The 20,474-nt window shown below is 43.4% G+C and overlaps 1 protein-coding gene across 7 annotated transcripts in view; it reads right to left on the bottom strand.

Annotated features, from left to right (window-relative positions):
• ASPH (aspartate beta-hydroxylase) overlaps window positions 1-20,474 on the bottom strand; it is a 674,605-nt gene that overhangs the window by 370,304 nt on the left and 283,827 nt on the right. For 6 of the 7 annotated variants that reach the window (XM_078687254.1, XM_078687255.1, XM_078687258.1 and 3 more), the window contains 3 exons: window positions 18,363-18,434; window positions 13,266-13,319; window positions 6,387-6,785 (listed from right to left, as the gene is read on the bottom strand). In XM_078687254.1, coding sequence (XP_078543380.1) covers window positions 6,387-6,785; window positions 13,266-13,319; window positions 18,363-18,434 — 525 coding nt within the window. The remainder of the gene's footprint in view (window positions 1-6,386; window positions 6,786-13,265; window positions 13,320-18,362; window positions 18,435-20,474) is intronic. The other variant, XM_078687259.1, reaches the window with a different exon arrangement.

The following is a 20,474-nucleotide window of genomic DNA, read 5'->3' as shown; positions in this document are numbered from 1 at the left end:
CTGTGCCGTGGAAGTCAAGGGCTACTCTTCCCTCTTAAGGACCGCTTTTTATTAAAAAATTATCAGACCCAGTTCCTCGGGTTACTGGGTTGCCCCTTTTGTTTCGGAGGTCTTTTATTCACTTAGTCAAATTGCATGAGAGAGGAATGAAACCAATAATGTATGTTTAACTATGGTTATGAGTCAACAAGCTGAAGATCAGCCAAAGACATGGTTATGAAAATACAGGTCGTAAGATCAGCAAACCAGCTCAAAGATTGTGCAAGCAATACCATAGTTGTCTCCACCCATTACAGCACAACACTTTGGAATGCAAAGTGCCAGCAGGCCCCTTTTCTATACCCAACACCCACGCCCTGAACCACAGGCATCCAGGGCATAACTAAGTGTCAACTTCCACTCCATCACTCCGAGGGATGGGCAATAGCCGCAGTTCCACATACACCAGGGCACTGAGTAGCGATACGTCCCTGCCAGGGTACCTGTCACCAGGTAAAACCCCCTAAAACGTTCAACTCCAGGCAACCCCAGTTAGAGCAAGAAGGTCCAGGACTACCAGCAGGCCAGTACCCTCGCCTGACTGCCCAAAGCCCGCACAAAACAACACCCCTTCCAAGGTGTAAGTTCAGTAAATCATTCCAAATTTTTGGTAGCCCCCTTTTTCTGCTGCAAGAAATTCAGTCAATTCCTCCAGGAGTTGGTTGCTGAGCCATGTTGGCAGGGTGCGCGGTGGAGAGAAAAGAGGCTGACCCCTGACCTTGGGATGCCTTATACCGTGCAGGACCAAGCCGCCTCCAGATGATGTCACAAGCGCCACCCCTCTCCATGGTGAAACAGCTGAAGGACTCTCCGCCTTGGCTCGCTCCTGCCTGTGGAGCGACCAAGAGGCACCCCACTTCTATATGCAGAGGGCGCCTGGTCAATTCACAGTTCTGCATCATTTCTGTAGGCACACATGCATTGTAAGTAGCACATGCCTGCCTTCTCCTTGCTTTTTGTTTTAGCCCATGCTACACAGCATCCTGTCAATGCTTTATCGCTAAAAAGCACTAGCAAAGGCAATGGATCCCAAAAACAAGACCTATTTGTTTTCCCGGTGCTTCCTTTTACATCTGAAGCATGTCACTGGCGTCTACGTGGCTCTACTCTCCCAACAATACTCTTTCCGCTCACAGGTCCAGCTCAGCATGTATGTTCCGGTTCTGTTTCACCGGCTGTGTTTACAGGTCAGTGCTCTTAAAAACGTCCTCCAATGTGGATTGGAAGCAATGGCACAGATAGGCCAGAAAGAACTCCAATTGCTAACTGCTGAAGAGAATGCCCAGTGCGGCCGTTTTAAGATGCTTTCAATCCTAAACAGGGCCTAACAACAAATATCCGTCACAAGAACTTTGCCGAGGTCATTTATCACCAGCAAATGTGTTCAAGTAAAGCGGCTCGCTTTCTGAGATTATTTCACCCCATGTCCCTGGTAATTGGTAACATTTGACGCCCTGGCAGGTTTCTGCCTCCAAGTCTCACAGAAAGCGCACGTGCAGTCCGCTCACGTGCATGAGCATGCAGGCCCGTGAAGGCCTCCAGGGAACGTGCACACTACCAACAAGCATTAGAAATGCAATAGGTCTCGCAGCATTAGAGTTAGTGCTTTTAGAATTGTTTATGGTTTTTTTTTTTTAATCTTTAGCATTTTTGTTTCCTGTAGGCAATGCTAAAGAATTACAAAGAAAAAAAGCCATAAACAAATCTAAAAGCTCTAACTCAAACGCAGGAACATTAACTAATTCTCCCACAGTCACAGTATACAGAAAGCCTGTGCGGTTTCCTTTTAGTATAATGACTCCACCTTCTGAGTTGTTTGCGTTGCGCCAATACCACGAAGAAAGCCTTAGCACTCTTGAGGGGACGCAGCTATGTAGGTTCTGGTAGACCGAACGGTGGATCGTGTCATTATGGCGGCGTTTTTCCCATTGACCGTGTATTGTGAATCCACCTTTAACTGTACCGGGGGGGCCCCGAGAAGACGCAGCTATGTGGGTCTTGTTGATCGGGGATCGGTGTGATTAGGGCAGCGCATTTACAATTCACTACGATGTCATATTGGTTTTCCTAGGAGTGGTTCAGGGGTGGCCAGCTGTTCTTACGTTTTGTGGTCAGTGCCAGGATTACAAGGTATGCAGAGATTGAACTAGGGAGTGGTTCATCAATATTAAACTGGCAAGGCAATGCAGGGACGGGGCTGGCCAGAGTGCAGCCACGTGACAGGCAGGTTGGGTGCCGGGAGAACCAGATGTCTTAGTGAATGTCTTACTGAATCGGGGTGGACACTTCAGTTCTGTCTGTGTTTCCAGCAGACGGTGACTGGCTTGCACATAGTGCAGCCACCTAGCCGGGGCACTGGTGCACTTTATTTCATAAATTGGCAAGATTTCCTCACAGCTGCTTGCGTTTCTTGAGAATGCTGCACGTTACTTAAATATTGCTTAGGAAGCTCTATCTTGCGACTGTGAATGGAAGGGGAGGGAACCCTGACGTAGCGAAAATATTGATAGGCTGAAAACTGGTGTTTATGCTAATTGGTGGTAACAACTGCAGGCAGCAAGAACTAGGCAGTTCGAGATTGGTGTAGACAGAGCACAGAGGTAGTCGTTTGCAAAGGTCCGAAAGGCGGACAGTAGGGCCTTCAGCTGTAGCGGTCGTCAGGGTTGCTGAGGAGCAGGGTTTGAATTTCGGCGGGAATGCTCGACATTGTGCGACTCTGGGCAAATCACTTAATTCCACAATGTTGGTGTGCCGTTGTGTAACGTACTGGAGCTCGTGCGAGGGGCTCTGATACCACATGGCTAACCGGTTAGTGGTAATATTGTGACGGGGGCGCGCAACATCTTGCAAATCTGGGGAAATCACTTCATTCCTGCATGGTGACGTTGCTAGTGAAGCCATCAGGTTTGGCACACCAATGAAATAGGGGTAAACCCGTTTTTGGGGGTCGAGTTTGGCTGGGTCGTTCAGCATGTTGGGTTTGGGCCAAAGCACTTGATTATCTCTACTGTTGTGTCGGTCGATAACGCAAGTGACGGAGGCTGGTGCTCTGATACTCCCATTGCCAATCAGTTGTAATCTAACAATTGGGGCGAAGTGGTTGGTGTTAAATTCATCTGAAGACTTTTAGTGCAATAAGTGGCCCTAGTGCGCGCTTAGAAGGGATGGTGGTGCAATTTGTATCTTAAGCCTCGGTGCAATTTGTATCTTAGGCCTCGGTGAGGGGGCGTCACCAGCATCGGGATGGCATCTATTACATGAGGTGGGAGAAAAGGATGGGGGTGGGCGGGGAGCGTAGGGACGGCTCAGAGGCCTGAGGCAGAGCGCACCATATGGAGAGGGAGGGGGGTGGCAGTGGGAGGGTGATTGATGGGCGGGGCAGTGCTGGGGAAGCCTTTGATGTGGCCTGGCGGCCGTGGAAGCCGGGCCTTTGAAGTGAAGCTAAGCTTCACTTCAAAGGTGTCGGAGGAATGCGGGCGGCTGTGCACGCGCTTTTAAGCTCAATGCGCATGCGCATTGAGCTTAAAAGTCACGGGCACTGCAAGGAATCGCCACGATTCCTTGCAAGTTAGATAAAGAGTAGATGAGCCCCTATAGTCTCGCTTGCTCGATGCGCATGCGCATCGACAGGCGAGACCTAAAAACCCCGTGAACAGGATTATGGCACTGAGGAAGAAACACGCCTCATCTGACCTCGCGCACATTCCTCGGCTGACGGGCCGCTTGCCACACACGCACCGATAGCGTCTGGCAAAGTGCAGGACCTAAAGAAACCGGAAATGCCAAGTCGTGTTTGCAGGCATTTGAGTAGATAACCTGCATTTTGAATTCTCTTGTGCGTGAGCGTGGTTAAAGCCTGCATGGAACCGGAAAGCACTCCCATTGCCGCCAAAACCCTCCCACTTTCAGTCCCCCTCACAGGTAGAAAGAAGGGGCAAGGAATGCATCACTAAGGTAAGCCGGTGCCTCAGATCTGCTCATGTCTGAGAACAAACCCGATGACCAGTGCAACTACAACCCATTTGAACCATTCCAATAAACAAGAGAGCGGTTTAATACACAAAATGATAGAGACTAAGAAGTTGCCCGTAAAGGGCGCCATAAAACACGTCATGTAAACGACTGGGCCCCTTGTGCTTACTTTATAAAACCTCAAAAAGAAAAAGTGTTATTTAAAAAAAATATGTGCCTTAATGTGCTCTTACAATGTAACTTGAACATGTTTACTGTGCATGAAACATACTGCGCTAGCACTGTAAATGTGTACCATTTGTGGAATTAAAAGATTATGAAGCTTAATGTTACATTGGAGAATTGTCAACTAAACCCACCACAATACATAACATTCTGAGGAGAATGGTTTTACTAAGGTGGTTCGAGATCTCACAACGCCGCCAGCTCAACAGGAGCTGGAAAGTTCTCCAGATGTTACCAATTGGGAGGGGCTCTTTTTTGAGGCTAAGATTTTCAAGATTCTCTCTGAATTTCAAGTTGTGGAGGTTGGCTCATTGCCTACATCTATGGAAGATGACTTCTTAGAGTGGTCCCCCTTTATTGGTGAATTGTCCTCCTTCTCTAGTTTGCCAGCAGCTAAAATTAAAACGATTCTGGGACATATTACATCACGTTCCCCTGACCATCCTTGCCCACACAGAGATGCATCTCACACCAGTTCCAATTGCAGCTGTTCCGGAGAAGGTGTATGCCCAGGTGTTGGAGTCCCGAGTGTGTTCACAGTGCTGGAAAGAAGCAATTGTTATTACCCTAAAAAAGAAACCAAATGGGTATCCAGGAGATTTGAAATATTTTCGACGTGTCTTTCTGTTGCCCATACCAACCAAAATCCTTGAGAGGCACATAAATCAGGGATTAGCGCGTTTTTTTTTTTTTTTTAACAGATTCTGAGCTTCTAGATTTCTCACAAAATGGCTTTAGGAGGAACACAACACTGAATCTGCACTTATTGTAGCAGCAGATTCCATTCGCCGCCACGCAGATCAGGGAGGAGCGGCTGTTCTAGTTATGCTAGATTCATCCTCAGCCTTCGATACCTTCTCTCCCACGACATTGGTGTAAAGACTGCATCAGGGTGTGCTGAGGGGTTCTGCCCTCAATCTTCCAGTATACTTCATGGCAAATAGGACCCAAAGAGTGAGCTGCGGAGACTTTAGAGCTAGATCTTTCAAGCTCTCCTGTGGTGTCCCAGAGGGCTCCTCCCTTAGTCTTACATTGTTCAACATTTATGTTGGCCCCTCTTTAACTGATACATTCCTTCGGCTTTCAGGTATTGTCCTATGGAGACGATACACAAATCATCGTTTAAATATCAGGTGATAGGGAAGGTGTAGCCGACACCTTTAGGTTGTGCATGGGACAAGTCAGTACCTGGATGTGAGAGTGCTGGCTCAAGATGAATGCCTATAAGATGGAGATTGTGATCTTTGAGGCAGAGAACTCTGTTTGGCCCGACCACTGGTGGCCAGAGACTTGTGGCTCACTGCCTATTCCTAGAACCTCCGCTAAAAACCTGGGGATGATCTTCGATAACGCCCTGACATATGATCTCCAGTTTAAGATGACTGAGTTTTTGTATTTGGATCATCAAGTGCCTGAAAAAGATCGTTCCCTTCCTTCTCAAAGAGCCAAGAGTGCCGGTGGTCACTGCGCTAATAACATCTCACCATGAGTATTGTAACACTATTTGAACGCTAATCAGTATTCCCTTAATAAACTTCAGGTTATCCGAAAGGCAGCGGCGCGACTGGTTTTGGGCATTACTAAACATCTAGAGCGAGGGGCTGAGGACTCCTCAGACTGCTAGCGAGGAAGTGCCTATTGTTCAAAGCCACGTGTCTGATTTTTCAGGCCCTTAACCAATAGTACTCTTATTATTTAAGAACCATTTTTAACTAGTAGCTTCCCAGCAGACATATGCAATGTGCTGGTCAGAGGAAAGTGACTGTTCCCTTCTTTAGGGGGGCAAGATGGGGTGAGCGTGCATGTTCAGTGGCAGCTGCTAGGTTACGGAACACTCTTCCGGTACACATTGTTAGTATTACTTCATACTCTGCATTTCGCAAGAATGGGTATACTTGGATTTTCTCACAGCTATAATTGCCTCTGTTGGTCACCCCCGTATTCTCTAGCCGGTTAAAGCGCTTTGATGCCTATGGTTTAATGCACTTTACAAATGTACATTTACTAACACAAATGAAATATTAGTCTGAATATAAAGTGTTGCGGCTGTATAACGGCAAGAGAATACAAAAAGGAAAAGGTTTGAAATACCCAATAGAGAATGTACGTTTGACATAAAGAAACCCAACCCAACAAGTAACATAAATTACCTTCTGCATCTGGTTGACTATGGTCCCTCTGCTCTTCAGTCGGATGCTCTGGTTCTGGCTCTGGTTCTGGCTCTGGTTCCGGTTCCTGTTCCTGCTCTGGTTCCTGTTCCTGTTCTGGTTCCTGCGTGCTTTCAGTTTCTGCTTCCGGCTCAGGCTCATCCTCAAAATCATATTCTCGTTCTGGAGTGGGCTCAGATTCCGGCTGTGGCTCGGGTTCGGATGGAGGTTCCACCTCTGATTCAGACTCCAGGTCCAATTCTGCCTCTGGCTGAGTTTCCGGAGTCGGCTCTGCGTCCAGCTCCCGCTCTGGTTCCGGCTCTTCCTCAGATTCCAGCTCAGGTTCTGCATCTAGAAAGGATTCTGGTTCTGGCTCCTCATCCTCGCTGCGATAATACTCTCCTTAAATCAAGTTAACCAACAGTAAATTACTAACTTGCAATGTTCATTCTGTCGCGAGCACTACCCATTAGCAATTTGTTAAAATGCAAATAAACATTGAAGTGGAAGAACCAAAAAACTGAAAGCCAAGAAAACTTTTAAAAAGCACATGCAAAGGCCCAACCTATCAGAGAATAAAACCTACCTCTCTAGCAATAGGTAATGCAATACTAAACATAAAAATCAACATTGAGGGCTACTGCAGCTGAAAACCAAGCTCCCACGACACCAGCTAGCCATATTATCACAATGGCAAGAATGGCACCTCTGCGTGGAAGGTCTGAGGTGTGTAAAAGGCACTGCATGATAAAAATCAATGCAAATCATGCTACAATGCAATAGGCTTTGTACACAAAGGAGTTAGGCCCTATTGTTGGGACTGAGGGTGGGCTGGACCATTATAATAAGCAAACAACCACAAATGCCCACACACTTGTATTTTTATAATGCAATTATTCTAAAAGACCAAATGAAAAAATTCATTAAATCTGGTCAGGTACTTTTATTTATACCTATCACTTATGTTTTTGACACTTTTTTTCGAGAACTTATTCTTTGTGGCAAAAGAAGATACACATGTATGACATTACATTACAAACGAGGCAAATTTAACAAAAAATTTACATAAAGCAAAAATACATCCAACTGACAGTTTTTTCATTTGGTCTTTTGGAATAATTGCATTATAAAAATACGAGTGTGTGGGCATGTGTGGTTTTTTACAATGCAATAGGCAGCAAAAGCTAATGAACAGTGGGCGAATTCAAAGAATTCACCTTTTGTAATGTGGCTCTAAATTATTAATCCGAGTCCATGAGATGCGATCCACAGAGGTAAACTGGATATATATATTTGTGCAAAAATTTACTAAAAAGAGCGCTAGATAACAGCCAAAAGTAATCATATAATTTGCAGTTTCAAAATATGAATCCTATCCCCTAGAGGCATCAGTCAGCAACTATCATAAAGTTCACATTCAGCAGTGCTTTTAGGCCCTTGGTATAGGTGCCAACGTAAATTAATCCAATGCATGAATAAAGGGAACTTAGTGAGGGAATCCTTTGGAGGTGGTTTTGGTATTTTTTTTTTTAAAGCACCATATTAGACATACAAACAATTATATATTTTATTATAAGGGCCAGAATGACAGACCTACATGAATTAATGGGTAGCTACTGAAAGACCTTTTTGAGCATCTTCAGAATGCTGCAGCAGGTAGCTGATACCAAGGTACTTTGGTCTGCTAGGTTGACACTGCTGTCTACAATGATTGAGGTTTTTGGCACAAGTGGTGGGGGACAGACAAGTGCTGATGGTCACTAGCTGTCCTCCAATAAAGAGAAGATCAGAACCTCAGTGTTGTTGCTGTTTAGCTTTAAGCAGTGCTCGCGCATCCAATGGCCCGCCTCATACAGATATTGAAGCTCCTACAGGTGGAAGCCGTCTCGTCTGAGAGAGAAATCGAGTTGTGTATCATAAGCATGTGAGGTGGTACTGAAACCGTTTCCCAACGATACTTGCAAAAAGGGCCTCATACAAATCGAACAATGTTGAGCTTAGAGCGAAGCCCTTGGGTGCACTGCAGGTTAAATTGATGTGGTTGAAACAGTAAGAGGTGAGTGGGATAGAATGAGTCCTTCCTGAAAGAACCCAGTTAAGGGCATACAGGCAGATGCTTGTGTCATGAAGGAGGTCAAGAAGGAAAGCATCGGAAATGGCGTCCAAAGCTGCAGATAGGTTGAAAAGTATCAGGCTGCAGAGGCTCCCTGATCTGTGATGCGGCAAATCCGGTCTGTAGCAGCAATTAGAGCGGTTTCAGAACAATGGGCCGCTCTGAAGCCAGATTTAGACGAATCCAGCTAAGAGTTAGCTTTGAGATAGAACGATGATTTTGCGTGAACTGCTTTTCCAAGTCCTCTGGCTAGAAGAGGAGAGTTAAGAGTCAGCAATCTGAGAGGAATTGAGAGCTGAATTAGGCTTTTTAAGTAGCTGGATAAAATTGGCATGTTTCCATGCACTGGGGATCTCGGTAGACAAAAGGGATGTACTGCGCATAAAGGTGACTGCAAAACCCATGATATCAGGGGAGAAGAAGTAAAAGTGAGGGCATGGATCGTCCGGAGACTCAGATTTAATAGAGCTTAATAGGTTGGTTACCACATCGGAGAAGGGAGAGAAATTGGAAACAAAGCTGCCATAAGGAGACCAAGAAGGGGAGTCTTGAAAAGGGAGCTGAGGTTCAGGTAGTGTCGGTCTTGCCAAGAAAGAGTTCAGAGAGTTGAAGCAGAGGTACTGACATTGAGTGATGGCATTCGTGCCAGCTGTGGGCAAAGAAATCTCTTTAATGATGGTATAAATTCCATGGGAAGAATTAGAACTTCGATCCACAAAGGTGGAGCTAATTTTCCAGTGATATCGGTTTAGGCTGGCTGATAGGTTGCCCTGTCCATGCCGTTGCGAGAATTAGTCATTAATAATGGAGCAATTGTGAGAAAATGCCCCTTTTTTTGGGTGAAGGTCCTGGAGGTCAATTTGCTTAGCCTGCCAGCAGCTGACCCTGCCTTAATGGGGTGTGAAAATTGCTCCATGAACACCAAAATGGCTTAGGCAGGCTGGGCTGCGAGTGAAGTATGCAACACCAGCAAGAACAACTGAGAGGGAATAGGACTTTAATTTACTTCAAATGGGGAAGGGCGAGGTCTGCACATTCCTAGTTAAACGCGAGGGGAGACCTGAGTTAGGAAAAGTTGTTTTTCTTTAGGCCTCTGAAGCCAGTTGGGCACCATTACAGTGGGAGGGAGAGCTGATCTCAGAAGAAGTTTGAACAGCAAAACACACAAGATGATGGACGGAATGTTGCACAATGGCAAACCATTCACCCCCAGTCACAGATCTGGGTTAAATCCATTGTTATTTTGCTCACCAAGCCACCCCAGTTCAGACATGGCCATATGCAAATCAGTCTTGACCCTGTGCCTCATGGGAACAGTCCAGACCGAACTGCCAAGCCATGACTTCCCTGGACCGGAATCAAGCATCCTAGGACTGGTTTCTGGCTATCAGCCATCTTCAGCCGGGATAGCTTGACTCTAGTGGCATAGTGTTTTTTTAAGACACAAGGGGGACCCAACAGATAGCTAAGTACCATGGGTATAACAACGTTATAGTGAACAAGGGTCCTTAGCTTATTTCTGAATAAAGAACACAATACTGTATAGAAACACAATGGAAACCTATACGTTATAAACTTTCCAAACCCAGCCGGGAGAGGAGTTTATTTCAACAAGAAGTAATGTCCAATCCAACAATACAAACGTAATCACAAGACACAAGCCTGTGCCGTACATAAAAGAAGGAAAAGAAAAAATAGAATAAGGGTGAAAGCGGTGTCTATCAGGCATAGAGAGAGAGCAAAGACAGGGCACTGTTGATAGGTAAAAAATCAATAACAGTGTCGCCTGGAGTGGAATATAAACAATCTTATTGGTCAATATTGTAAATATGCGCCCACTCATGGGTGTCGACGTTTCGATCCCTATTGCTCAATTAGATACATGGGATCATCATCAGGACATTTGTAATGAACAAGACATGCCTGATTGTAAGGAAGCCACGTAGTGATTTGTCGTGGAATTCGCTTTGGGGGTCCAGATCAATTTTAAAATTGGAACTTATTAATTCAAAGTTTTTCGTTTCCAGCCGCATATGATGACGCTTGACTAGCTCAAAACGGGAGACCGATAAGGAGTTAAATAGTATCCGTGTAGGCAGCTGTGGCCATACACGTGTGGTGCCAGCAATGTGGCTTTCCGACGTTAGTCCAGATGAGGACTCGTCTTTCCCGTGGCTTCCCGGTCAATGCCAGTGGCATAGTGAGCACGGGACCCACGTCTGAGCATACCCTTCCTACATAGGGTGAACAGTAAAACACACAAGATGATGTACGGAATGTTGCACAATGGCAAAACATTCACCCCCAGTCACAGATCTGGGTTAAATCCATCGTTATTTTGCTCACCAAGCTATCCAGGCTGATGAGGGCTGAAAGCCCGAAACCGGTCCATGGATGCTTGTATCCAGTCCAGAGAGGACCTGGCTTGGCAGTTCGAGCTGGACTGTTCCCATGGGGCACAGGTTCAAGAGAGATTTGCATATGGCTGAGTTCAAACTGGAATGGCATGGTAAGCAAAAAACCGATGGATTTAGGTCCAGATCTCTGTACTGCGGTGAATGTATGACATTGTTCTGCATTCTGTCCATCACCTGTTTTTTTTGCACTCAGAAGAAGTTTGGCATGGCTGAAGAAAAGGGGACTGCTCATTTCCCTAAGCACATTGCCTACTAAGGGAGGAGTTACAGTACATTGCGTGACTCGAATGACTTCTTTGAAGAGAATCAGCTTGCAAATGCCGAGCACAACACTTGATGGCTTGTGTATCTACGGTCACATGCTGCAAAGAACACATCCCGATGAGGATCGCACCAGAGTAAAGATGGACATCTAGAAATGCTAATCTATGGATGGCCTCCCAAAGAGATAGAATAAGGTGGCACAGAAAGCTTATGGAATCACTCACTGGGGTCTTGGAAAGGGCAAAAGAACAATCCCTTATGACACTGTGAGATCTGGTTCCCAAGTATTATGCTCAATTGACTTGTGCACGAAAATGTGCAGATTGTGTATAGAATACAACTTTTTTACTAAGCTAGAGCACTAGACAGTCCTAATTGTGGGGGTTATATTGTAAGATACTCAGTTCCTCCTTTATCGTCATAACACTTTCTTGAGTAAACCTTAGACTGCTCCACGATTATCCTGACGGCGCTAATGAGATGCAAGTGGTATACAATTTTCTGGGGCCCTCGTAGATCAGCTCCAGGACACCAAAGGCAAACAGACTGAACTACCATGACTCAAAGTTATTTTTATTTTTTTCGGGTTTTTGGGTTGGGTAAGCTTTTGGTAGTTTAAAAGCAGGTGATTTTTTCCAAACTAATCGCCCGAATTCATAATTGCAAATATGAAATTACACTCGGTAGCACCATATACTTGGCCAAGTGTGACCTCATTCAGCTGGAAGTTTAATTCTTACTTAACAATAAATCCTGCTTGTCATTTGAAATGGAAATAATGTAGCTGATTAAATAGAAGGATTGCCATGCCGTTTTGTCAATGCAGTTCAATATTAAGCCTTTTGCTGATAATTTGCTGATACATGGTGTGGTCAATGCAGCCACAGATCCAGTGTTTGCGTATCTAGATGACAACTCTTCATCTTTTGTTTGATGTGCTACTCTTTAGGACACAGGCCCACATGTTTTTGTGGACAAATGGTCATTCTGAAGCACCAACCTCCCCACAAGGAGAGTAACGCTAAACGTAATTTACATCCCCATTTGATATTCAGGTGGTGGTTGTTTGCTCTTGAATTGAGAATTTGCAGGGTTTGAAATGGAAGGCATTCGTCTATTGCTTTTAAAGTCCTAAAGTGGCCCATACAATCACACGTGGGCTGCCACAGAAGATGCCAACACAAAGACTTCAAGACTGAATAGGCAGCAGATCATCCATCACACAATCAGATCTGCCAGCAGCAATACCAACTTTGCTTCCTTGACGAAAGGCAAAGACAGCTTGCATCGGTTGAGCTTCTTTTACAAAACCGTAAGCACAAGCTGCAGCAATCCATGCTATGTGCACATGCACAGAAGTGCATACAGGGCTCGAGTCGGGGAACCACGCGGGTGGACGGCGTCCCCCCACTTATTTTACCAGGAGCTCGATTACTGGAACAAATGGAGCCACACATTCACTCTTTGGCCTCTCTGGGGCGAGATCGGAGGTAATTCAGAACGCTGCTCACGCGCTGGCTTCTCTGATGCAATCGCATCTAAGGGGTGAGTGAGGGGAGGCAATGAGTCTGATGGTGCAAGCCACCTTTCGTGACGTCACTTCCTGTCGTGACGTCAGCGTCCCCCCACTTCTTTTGTTAGGACTTGTGCCCTGAGTGCATACACACACAAACAATTATATTAAATAAACTATGGACACGTAAAAACATTCAGAGGAAGTGTAGATTATGCCAGCAAACCAGAGAGTTACTGCACGAACAGCTGCAAGACAAACGCCAGTTTCACAGCTCTGGCAGCAGAACTACAATATTCTCACACACAGACCACCTTTGGTAAAGTCTGGATCAGGACAGTCCTCTTTCATACAAAAAATGGTTATATCTCCTAACGAACATCACAAGTCCCACTTCACACGCACGGTCTGAAGCAGTTTTATGTATTTGGTGGGTCTCGACAGCCACACCCACTCCATCCTGGCCCTGCCCGAAATACCCCATCCAAGCACGGATTCTCAAATGGCACGAACCCAGAAATCACACTTCATTACCAATCATTAGATCAGAACTGCGGATAGAAAGCATAACAAACCTTCTGCTTCAGCATCGCCAGTTTCATCCGTCTCTTCTGGGATGTCATCGGAATCTGAGAAAACAAAAACAAATATTTTGTTTACAATGTTGTTACATTTGTCATACAGAAACAGTTCTGAATAATTCTTACTTTAATACAATGTACCAATCGACTAGCTGTTTCGTAGCTTAATTCAGGAGATCTTTAGGGACTTCATGGCACCACTAATACCAGATTTTGAAGCCGAAGCAGGTGTTCATCAGCGCTTCTCATTTTAAATCCTTTTGTCCTATTGCCAATGCCTTATTTGCCAATTTCGGCTTGTTTACCATTTAAGATGCGCCAGCCTATTTTATGCAGCCTCCATAGACTGCCACACAATGGCCAGAGTACCAATGGGACAGATGAGATGCAGCAGGAAGCGTCAGTGCTGGGGTGGTGCACTTAGTATGTTGTGCGGTACTTCATTGAAAATAAAAAGAGTTAACTATGATATTGATGTATCCAGTTGTTTTACTATTTCACAAATGTAGCATGGTCATTCAATCCATTCAGATTACAAATAATGTAAGAGACTGCAATAAAGAGCACCAAGACAAGGAAAATCTTAAGAAAGCAGAACAAGCATTTGCAAAGCCAATAGGTCTCACCTATGCAAGAGCTATTGCTTTGTCAATATGTTTTAGCCATGTTATACACTGGAGTGGCTGCTAGTTAGTGGTGTTAAGGAGAGTGGCGTAGAGTTTGGTAGCGTGGATTGTTGTAGTGTTGTGCAGCGTCATGGAGGATGTGGAGTATTGTAGAGATGAGTGGCATAGAGTGGAGTAGAGTGTCAGAGTAGAGTGACAGTGTTAGCGTAGAGGGCAAAAAAGGGGGTTGAGTAGAGTGTTTTAGAGTACAGTGGCGTAGACCAGAGTAGATGGAGTGTCATAGAGTGAAGTGTCATGTAGTGGAGCAGTGTGTCGTAGAATAGAGTGGGGTAAAGTAGCATGGAGTAAAGTAGCACTGAGTGGCATACATCATCTTAGAATAGAGTAGTGTCAGAGTGGTATAGCATGGAGTAGAGTATTATGGAGAGGCATGGAGTGGAGTAGAGTTTAATGGCATTGAGCGTAATAGAGTGGGGTATGGTGGAGTGTCAGAGTGGCTTAGAGTGAAGTGGAATAAAGTACAGAGTAGATTGCTGTAGAGTACAGTGGAACAGAGTGCATTTCTTTAGAGTTAAGTGGTGTAGAGAGCATTGACGTTGAGCGCAGTGAAGTACAGTTGTGAGGAGTGCAGTAAAGTGGTGCAGAGTAGAATGCAGTGGTTGCAGTGGCATAGAATGGTGTACGTGGCGTAGAGAGAAGTGACAGTACAGTGGTGCAGAGAAGAATAGACTGGTGTCGAGTGAAGAAGTGTACAATGGTGTAGAGTACAGTGGCGTAAAGTGTTTCAGAGTAAAGTGGTGGAGAGTGCAGTGGTGGAGAGTGCAGTGGTGCAGAGTACGCAGGCGTAGAGTGCAGCAACATAGAGTGCATTGGTTTTGAGTAAAGTGGTGTAGAGTGAAGTGACATTGAGCGTAGTGGCGTAGAGTGCATTGGTTAAAGTAAAGTGCAGTGGCACAGAGTAGAAGAGTGCGGAGTGGCGCAAAGTAGAGTGGCAGATTGGCATGGTGCAGCATAGATTGCAGTGGCATGGAGTAGTGCAGAGCAGATTCTTTCGGAGTAGATTTAAGTGGTGTAGAGTGGAGTGGTGCAGGGTACAATCAGTGGCGGTGAGTGCAGTGGCATTGAGCCCAGTGGTGCAGAGTAGCTTAGAATGGCATAGAGTGGATTGGCACAGAGTGCACTGGCGTACAATAGAGTGGTACAGAGTAGAGTGCATGGGCTCAGATGCACTGGCATAGAGTGCAGAGTTGCAGAGTAGAGTGGCAAAGAGTGGAGTGGTGCAGAGTGATGTGGCCTCGATTGGAGTGGTGTAGAGAGCAGTGATGAAGACCTCAGTCTTTGAATGCACAGCAAATGTGAGAAGAAAAGAACAAGATATGAAGGCCTTTTTTCAGAAATCAATCACTGGTGGAAGGATAAAGTAAACAGCGAATGGGCCACGTAAACGACAAACTCAACTTGGACAACCTAAAACAAATTAAGCCAGCAAATAGAAACCACACAAATGTGAGTTCCAAAACACAAAGGCAATGGTAGGCAATGGGTGGAATGTATTCCCAGGGAAGTTTTCTGAATGTCCCCAAGATGTCGTTAGTAAACCGCACAGCTGCGCTGTCTGGTAGGCTTCTACCTAAAAAGCAACTAGGAAACGAATGTGTTTGTGTTCCCATGACATTATATTGAGGTTCCTCAAGAACAAAAGAAACGTTTATGTTTTTAAGTAGAGATTTTATTGTTTTACATTTTATGGTGATATAAAAATAGAATACAAATATTTATGTTTATGCAGAATTACCAAAGAATTACAGAGAGACACAACAAAGGATTAAAACAGCTGTGTTAATAACCATAGCTTGTTTATTTTTTGAAACTTGAAAAAAAGTAATCAGGACAATATTAACATTGCACTGTACTGGAAAGTGGAAATGCCAACCACCAGACCGGTTTCAAAATGAGAGATCAGAATGGCAATTAGGTGCCTTTCCAATGGCATACTCTATCACTCCATACAAGGATAAGATTAATTGGTTACCATTATGAATATATTGCCTTGAGCCAAGAGAAAAGAAGTTTGTCCTTTTGTAGGATTTGCAAACGCATGTTACCTCGAAGGTGTGTGACTAGAATTAATTGTTAAATAGGTATGTAGAATTTGCATTGTAATTTATTAACAACATTAACGGGACAGGTTGACAAGGCATCCTAACGGTTCGCTCACATACTTATGAATATGGAGGAATAACAACTGACAAGAGATTATCGCTTTTGCTGACACATTATAATCAACTGTATAAAGAGGAGGTACCCCCATATGTCTCTAATATGGAACTGGACTTTTAAATAAAGGTTTACAGGCCAGCTGTCTGACAAAACTTTCAAAGCAGTCTCCAGATACCTCTAGGTGAACAGGAGATTGTGAGCCTATGCGTTTGATAAAGATGGGCAATTTATATTTGTTGGATAGGTTTCTAAACGAATTTCATTCCAAATATTATTGCAATAGTGGTTCTGATGTAGATTACCATGTATACTGAGATTTTGACTCCATCTGCAAGGCCAGCTTTGATGAGATCAGGTCTCTTCACTTTTCAAAACCATTCAGTCCCAACACCAGATGCGGTCAGGGCTCACTGCGCTGTTTACTGGCCCCATATCTTTGTGGAAACTAAACATTAACATAAGAACCTGGATACAAATGTTTAGATTGTACAGTACTATGTCTAACTTTGTTAACTCATCAAAAAACATGCTTCAATAAAGGGAGATGTGTTCTTTCGTAAAATCTAGACTATTAGATTGTTTTCAATAAACACGGATATCTCTAGTGTAGCGGTTAGACTGGATGAGGGAAAGGCACAACAGGTTTCGGTCACTGGACAGTTTCTACTTTGTCTTCTTTTGTTAGACTGATTTCTATACTTAAGAATCCAGTGCTTAAATCTCTATTACTTCTTTTAGTCTCTATGTAATCATTCATGGGTCATATTAATTTATTTTATTTTTTTATTTATTTTGAAGGTTTTATATAGCACGAACAAGATCTTTGCAGATATCAGAGTGCTTTACAAAAAACACAAAAACAGGGGGTAGGAAAAACAAGAGAGCGATTAACAAGCTTTTGAGCAAAGAATACTTATAGGAATAGATGAGTAGCAAAATAGGGTATATACATGAGGGAGCATAGTCAATCAGCTAAAACAATATTACAAGTAGACAGTCAGATAAACGAATATTACAAAGGTGAGGAGTCTCAAATAGTTCCAAAATGAAGTACAAGTTCAGGTGAATTTAGCCATGAGGATAGCTTTCACTTCTTTCTTAAAAAATGTAGTGGAGGTGATAAGTCTGGTTTCTGGAGGGAGCGAGTTCCAGATCCTGGGTGCCATTCCTGAAAAGGAGCGCTTATATGTTTTTTCCTTCCGGAATCTACGAGGTTTCAGAAGAAGATTCTTCGTACTTCTTGTGTTTCTTGAGCCACCAGAAATTGAGTGAGGTAGCCAGGTGAGCTGTGGTGTATAGCCATTTGAGTCATGCACGCAATTTTCAGATGTATTCTGGCCTCAGAAGGCAGCCAGTTTAAGGATTCATAGGGAGTGTTTGGTATGGCCAATGTTAGCGTATGAAAATAATGTTTTGTTACTTCTCTCCATGCCTGGAAGTTCCCTACAACAGCCCCTCCAACTGCTTGTCGTTATGGTATAGTCTCAAGCTGTGAGCAGAACTTATACAAGACTGAGGCTATGCATACTTACAATTGATAACTTCAAAGTAATTTACAGAACTGCAGAATCAAATACACCCTCCCCTCCAGGAGGAGATTAAACATGTGGGATTAAATATGTTATCCAATTCTATAAAGACTGTAATGTTTAATCTTAGCAGTTCCCTGGTCCATGTGAAGGACTGTAACAGATCGTCTGATCTTAATTTTTCCTTGTAAGGTAAAGACAACATCGGAAACAAATTAAATGTTGCTCAAAATCGTTAACTGAATACCAAACGTGTTATCAAAGAAATATATTTATTCTCTCTGGAAAGTGACTGAGTAGCTTCGTTGGGTCTCTGAATTAAACCAAAATCTTTAGGCAAGTTTTGAAGAGTGATTTAGCTTCAACAATAAAACAGATATTTTAGTGGGACAACTCTAATGGAGGTATATGGTGCACAAACAATAACCATTCCTGCCTAACGCAATGTAGTCATGAACTTGCCTAGTCCTAGAATTACATGTGCAACTCTGCAAATAAATACATTCACTATCCAAAAACTATTTAAATCCTTTTGAGAATAGTAGTATGCAGAAGAGATGCAACAATAAGAAAACCGCACAACAATAGGGTCTCTCTAATATGATTTCTTATAAAGTTAATGTTTTGTGAAGAAACATGCAACTCTGCTGTACTTTTCAAAGCAAGTCATTCTTTTCCATGTTCTCTTTGAACAAGTGAGAAATTCATGTGCTCACCATGCACTTCTGCAGGAGCCGGCTCATCTTCTTCAAAGACTTCGGAATTACTGTGAACATCATCTTCAGTTTCTAAAACAGGAAATTTCTTTGAATGCCATAGTTCATAAGTTAATGAAACAGACCGGATCACGTTATCCTTCATACACTTTGAAGGTCTTATGGTTTTGCAGCTATGAGTCTAGCCCAAGTAAACTATTGGGGTGTCTGAAACCGAACTGGTCAAGCAAATGAATGTAACGTTTCTTAAAATATGTAGGTTCCATGCATTCATTTATCTTATTTTATGTACATGGCAAGTCAAAACATAGCCAATACAAGAAAGAACGGATTCCAGAGCTGCGATAACAAGTAAAGAGTTAAGGGAGAACTGCATGTGATATTAGCATTATTACAAAGTTCCGTAAGCTACTGTGTCTTCAATTTACCCTTTTACCATGACTCAAAAGGTCAGTTTGTGTTATGATCCAAGAAGAATCCTTCACAAGTGTTACAGTCCTGACCTGCAAAGGCATGCTGGGTATGCACCAACAAGTAGATAAGCATGTCATATTTGTCTCATAACTTCTAACTACGGACTAGGGCTTTGCATGCAATCCTGATCTTACATTTGCAGATTTTGAAGGTGAAAATCTGCACAAGTGGTGTGATCTCGAATTGCTAAGCATCAGCACTCCGTTTCCTACAGACAAATAGCCTGACAAGAAGGAACTCTTTTCACAATCTATATGAAAGGTGAGTATGTGAAGCAAAACTCTTAGCTTGGTATAACATTTCTAATACTCTATTCCTCTTAACCAGACTAATGGCATTAATGCCCTTTGTGTTCACGAGAAAGCCTTTGAGATTGCATTAACTAAGGCTAATTTTCAATTATGCCATTTATCCATTGGCAGCCCTTGAATTCTTCTACTAAATATATGTTTTATGTATGTTCATTTCGAGTTCGAAAAACAAGGCAGGCGTAACTTCAGCTATCATCTGTTCTGTTGCTATTGCAGTTCGTTGGTCAATGGCCACACATTTTCTTGAGCTAAACTTTCAGTCTGAGAAGGGTCTTACTTTGAAGGCTTCACCATTCTTGGAGGGCCTGATGCACATTTCATCTATGAAATTGTGGCCAGTCCCACTACAGTAGTCAGAAAAATAGCAATAATGGCAGACAAAGATAATGTCTGCTCTCCTGGCATCTTTGAAGGCTGCTCAGACCCTTACGACCTAATGCATTTCTATGATCAACCCTGGGGTTTGGAAATTAAGCCTATGTGGGCAGGACAGGCTTATGTATCCAATCTTGCAACTTACTTAAAAAAGTAGTAGTAAGAATACCATTCAACTTCAGAAAATTCAACCAGGTCTTCCGTGATTTTCTCTGCAATTTCTCCTAGTATGACAGCTTATAGAATCGAACACACGGAGTGTGGTTAATTTGTGCATTGAATAACCAATTCCCACTGGACCTAAATACAAAGTTCAACCAACAGCATTCTGGATAGAGCCTGTCAACCGCCACTTATTTGCTGAACATGCCAACATTTTGTCTAAACAAAGGCGGTGAAACCACCTGAAGAATACAATGAGAAGTGAAAGTTAATGTGCCATTTAAAAAAGGAGAAACTAGAACTTTAAATAAAAATTTTTTAAAATCACTTGACACCAAGGGGCACATACATCAAGCTTTTTACCGGTCGTAAAGGGGCCGATTCAGAATCAGCCCGTTTGAGACTCGTAAAAAGACATTTCCAATGCATCAACCCACAATGCATTTGCAAAATGGGTAAAACGCAATTTTTGCAATTATCAATTTTGCAAATGCATTTAGGAAATGGCCATTTGCGACTGCCTAAATGCAATGCAAGAATCATTTTCAAAATGCAACTTTGCATTAAGGAATCGCGAATTAACATCAACTTAAAGTTGATGTTAATTTGCAAATCCTTAGTAAAATGCACGAAATTGCATTTTTCTAAGTGCCATGTGGCGCAAACACATTCCCTTAGGGCATGTGTGTGCGCAACATATGCATACTTACCTTTTTTGGGGTTGCATCAGGGGGGTCTTAGCCCCCAAGCACCCTTCTATTTGCAATTACCTATTTGGTAATCGCAAATT

This window comes from Lissotriton helveticus, chromosome 4_1 (genome assembly GCF_964261635.1).
Source record: "Lissotriton helveticus chromosome 4_1, aLisHel1.1, whole genome shotgun sequence".
In the NCBI taxonomy this organism is placed as follows: domain Eukaryota; kingdom Metazoa; phylum Chordata; class Amphibia; order Caudata; family Salamandridae; genus Lissotriton; species Lissotriton helveticus.
This window is presented reverse-complemented; position numbering and strand designations above follow the sequence as displayed.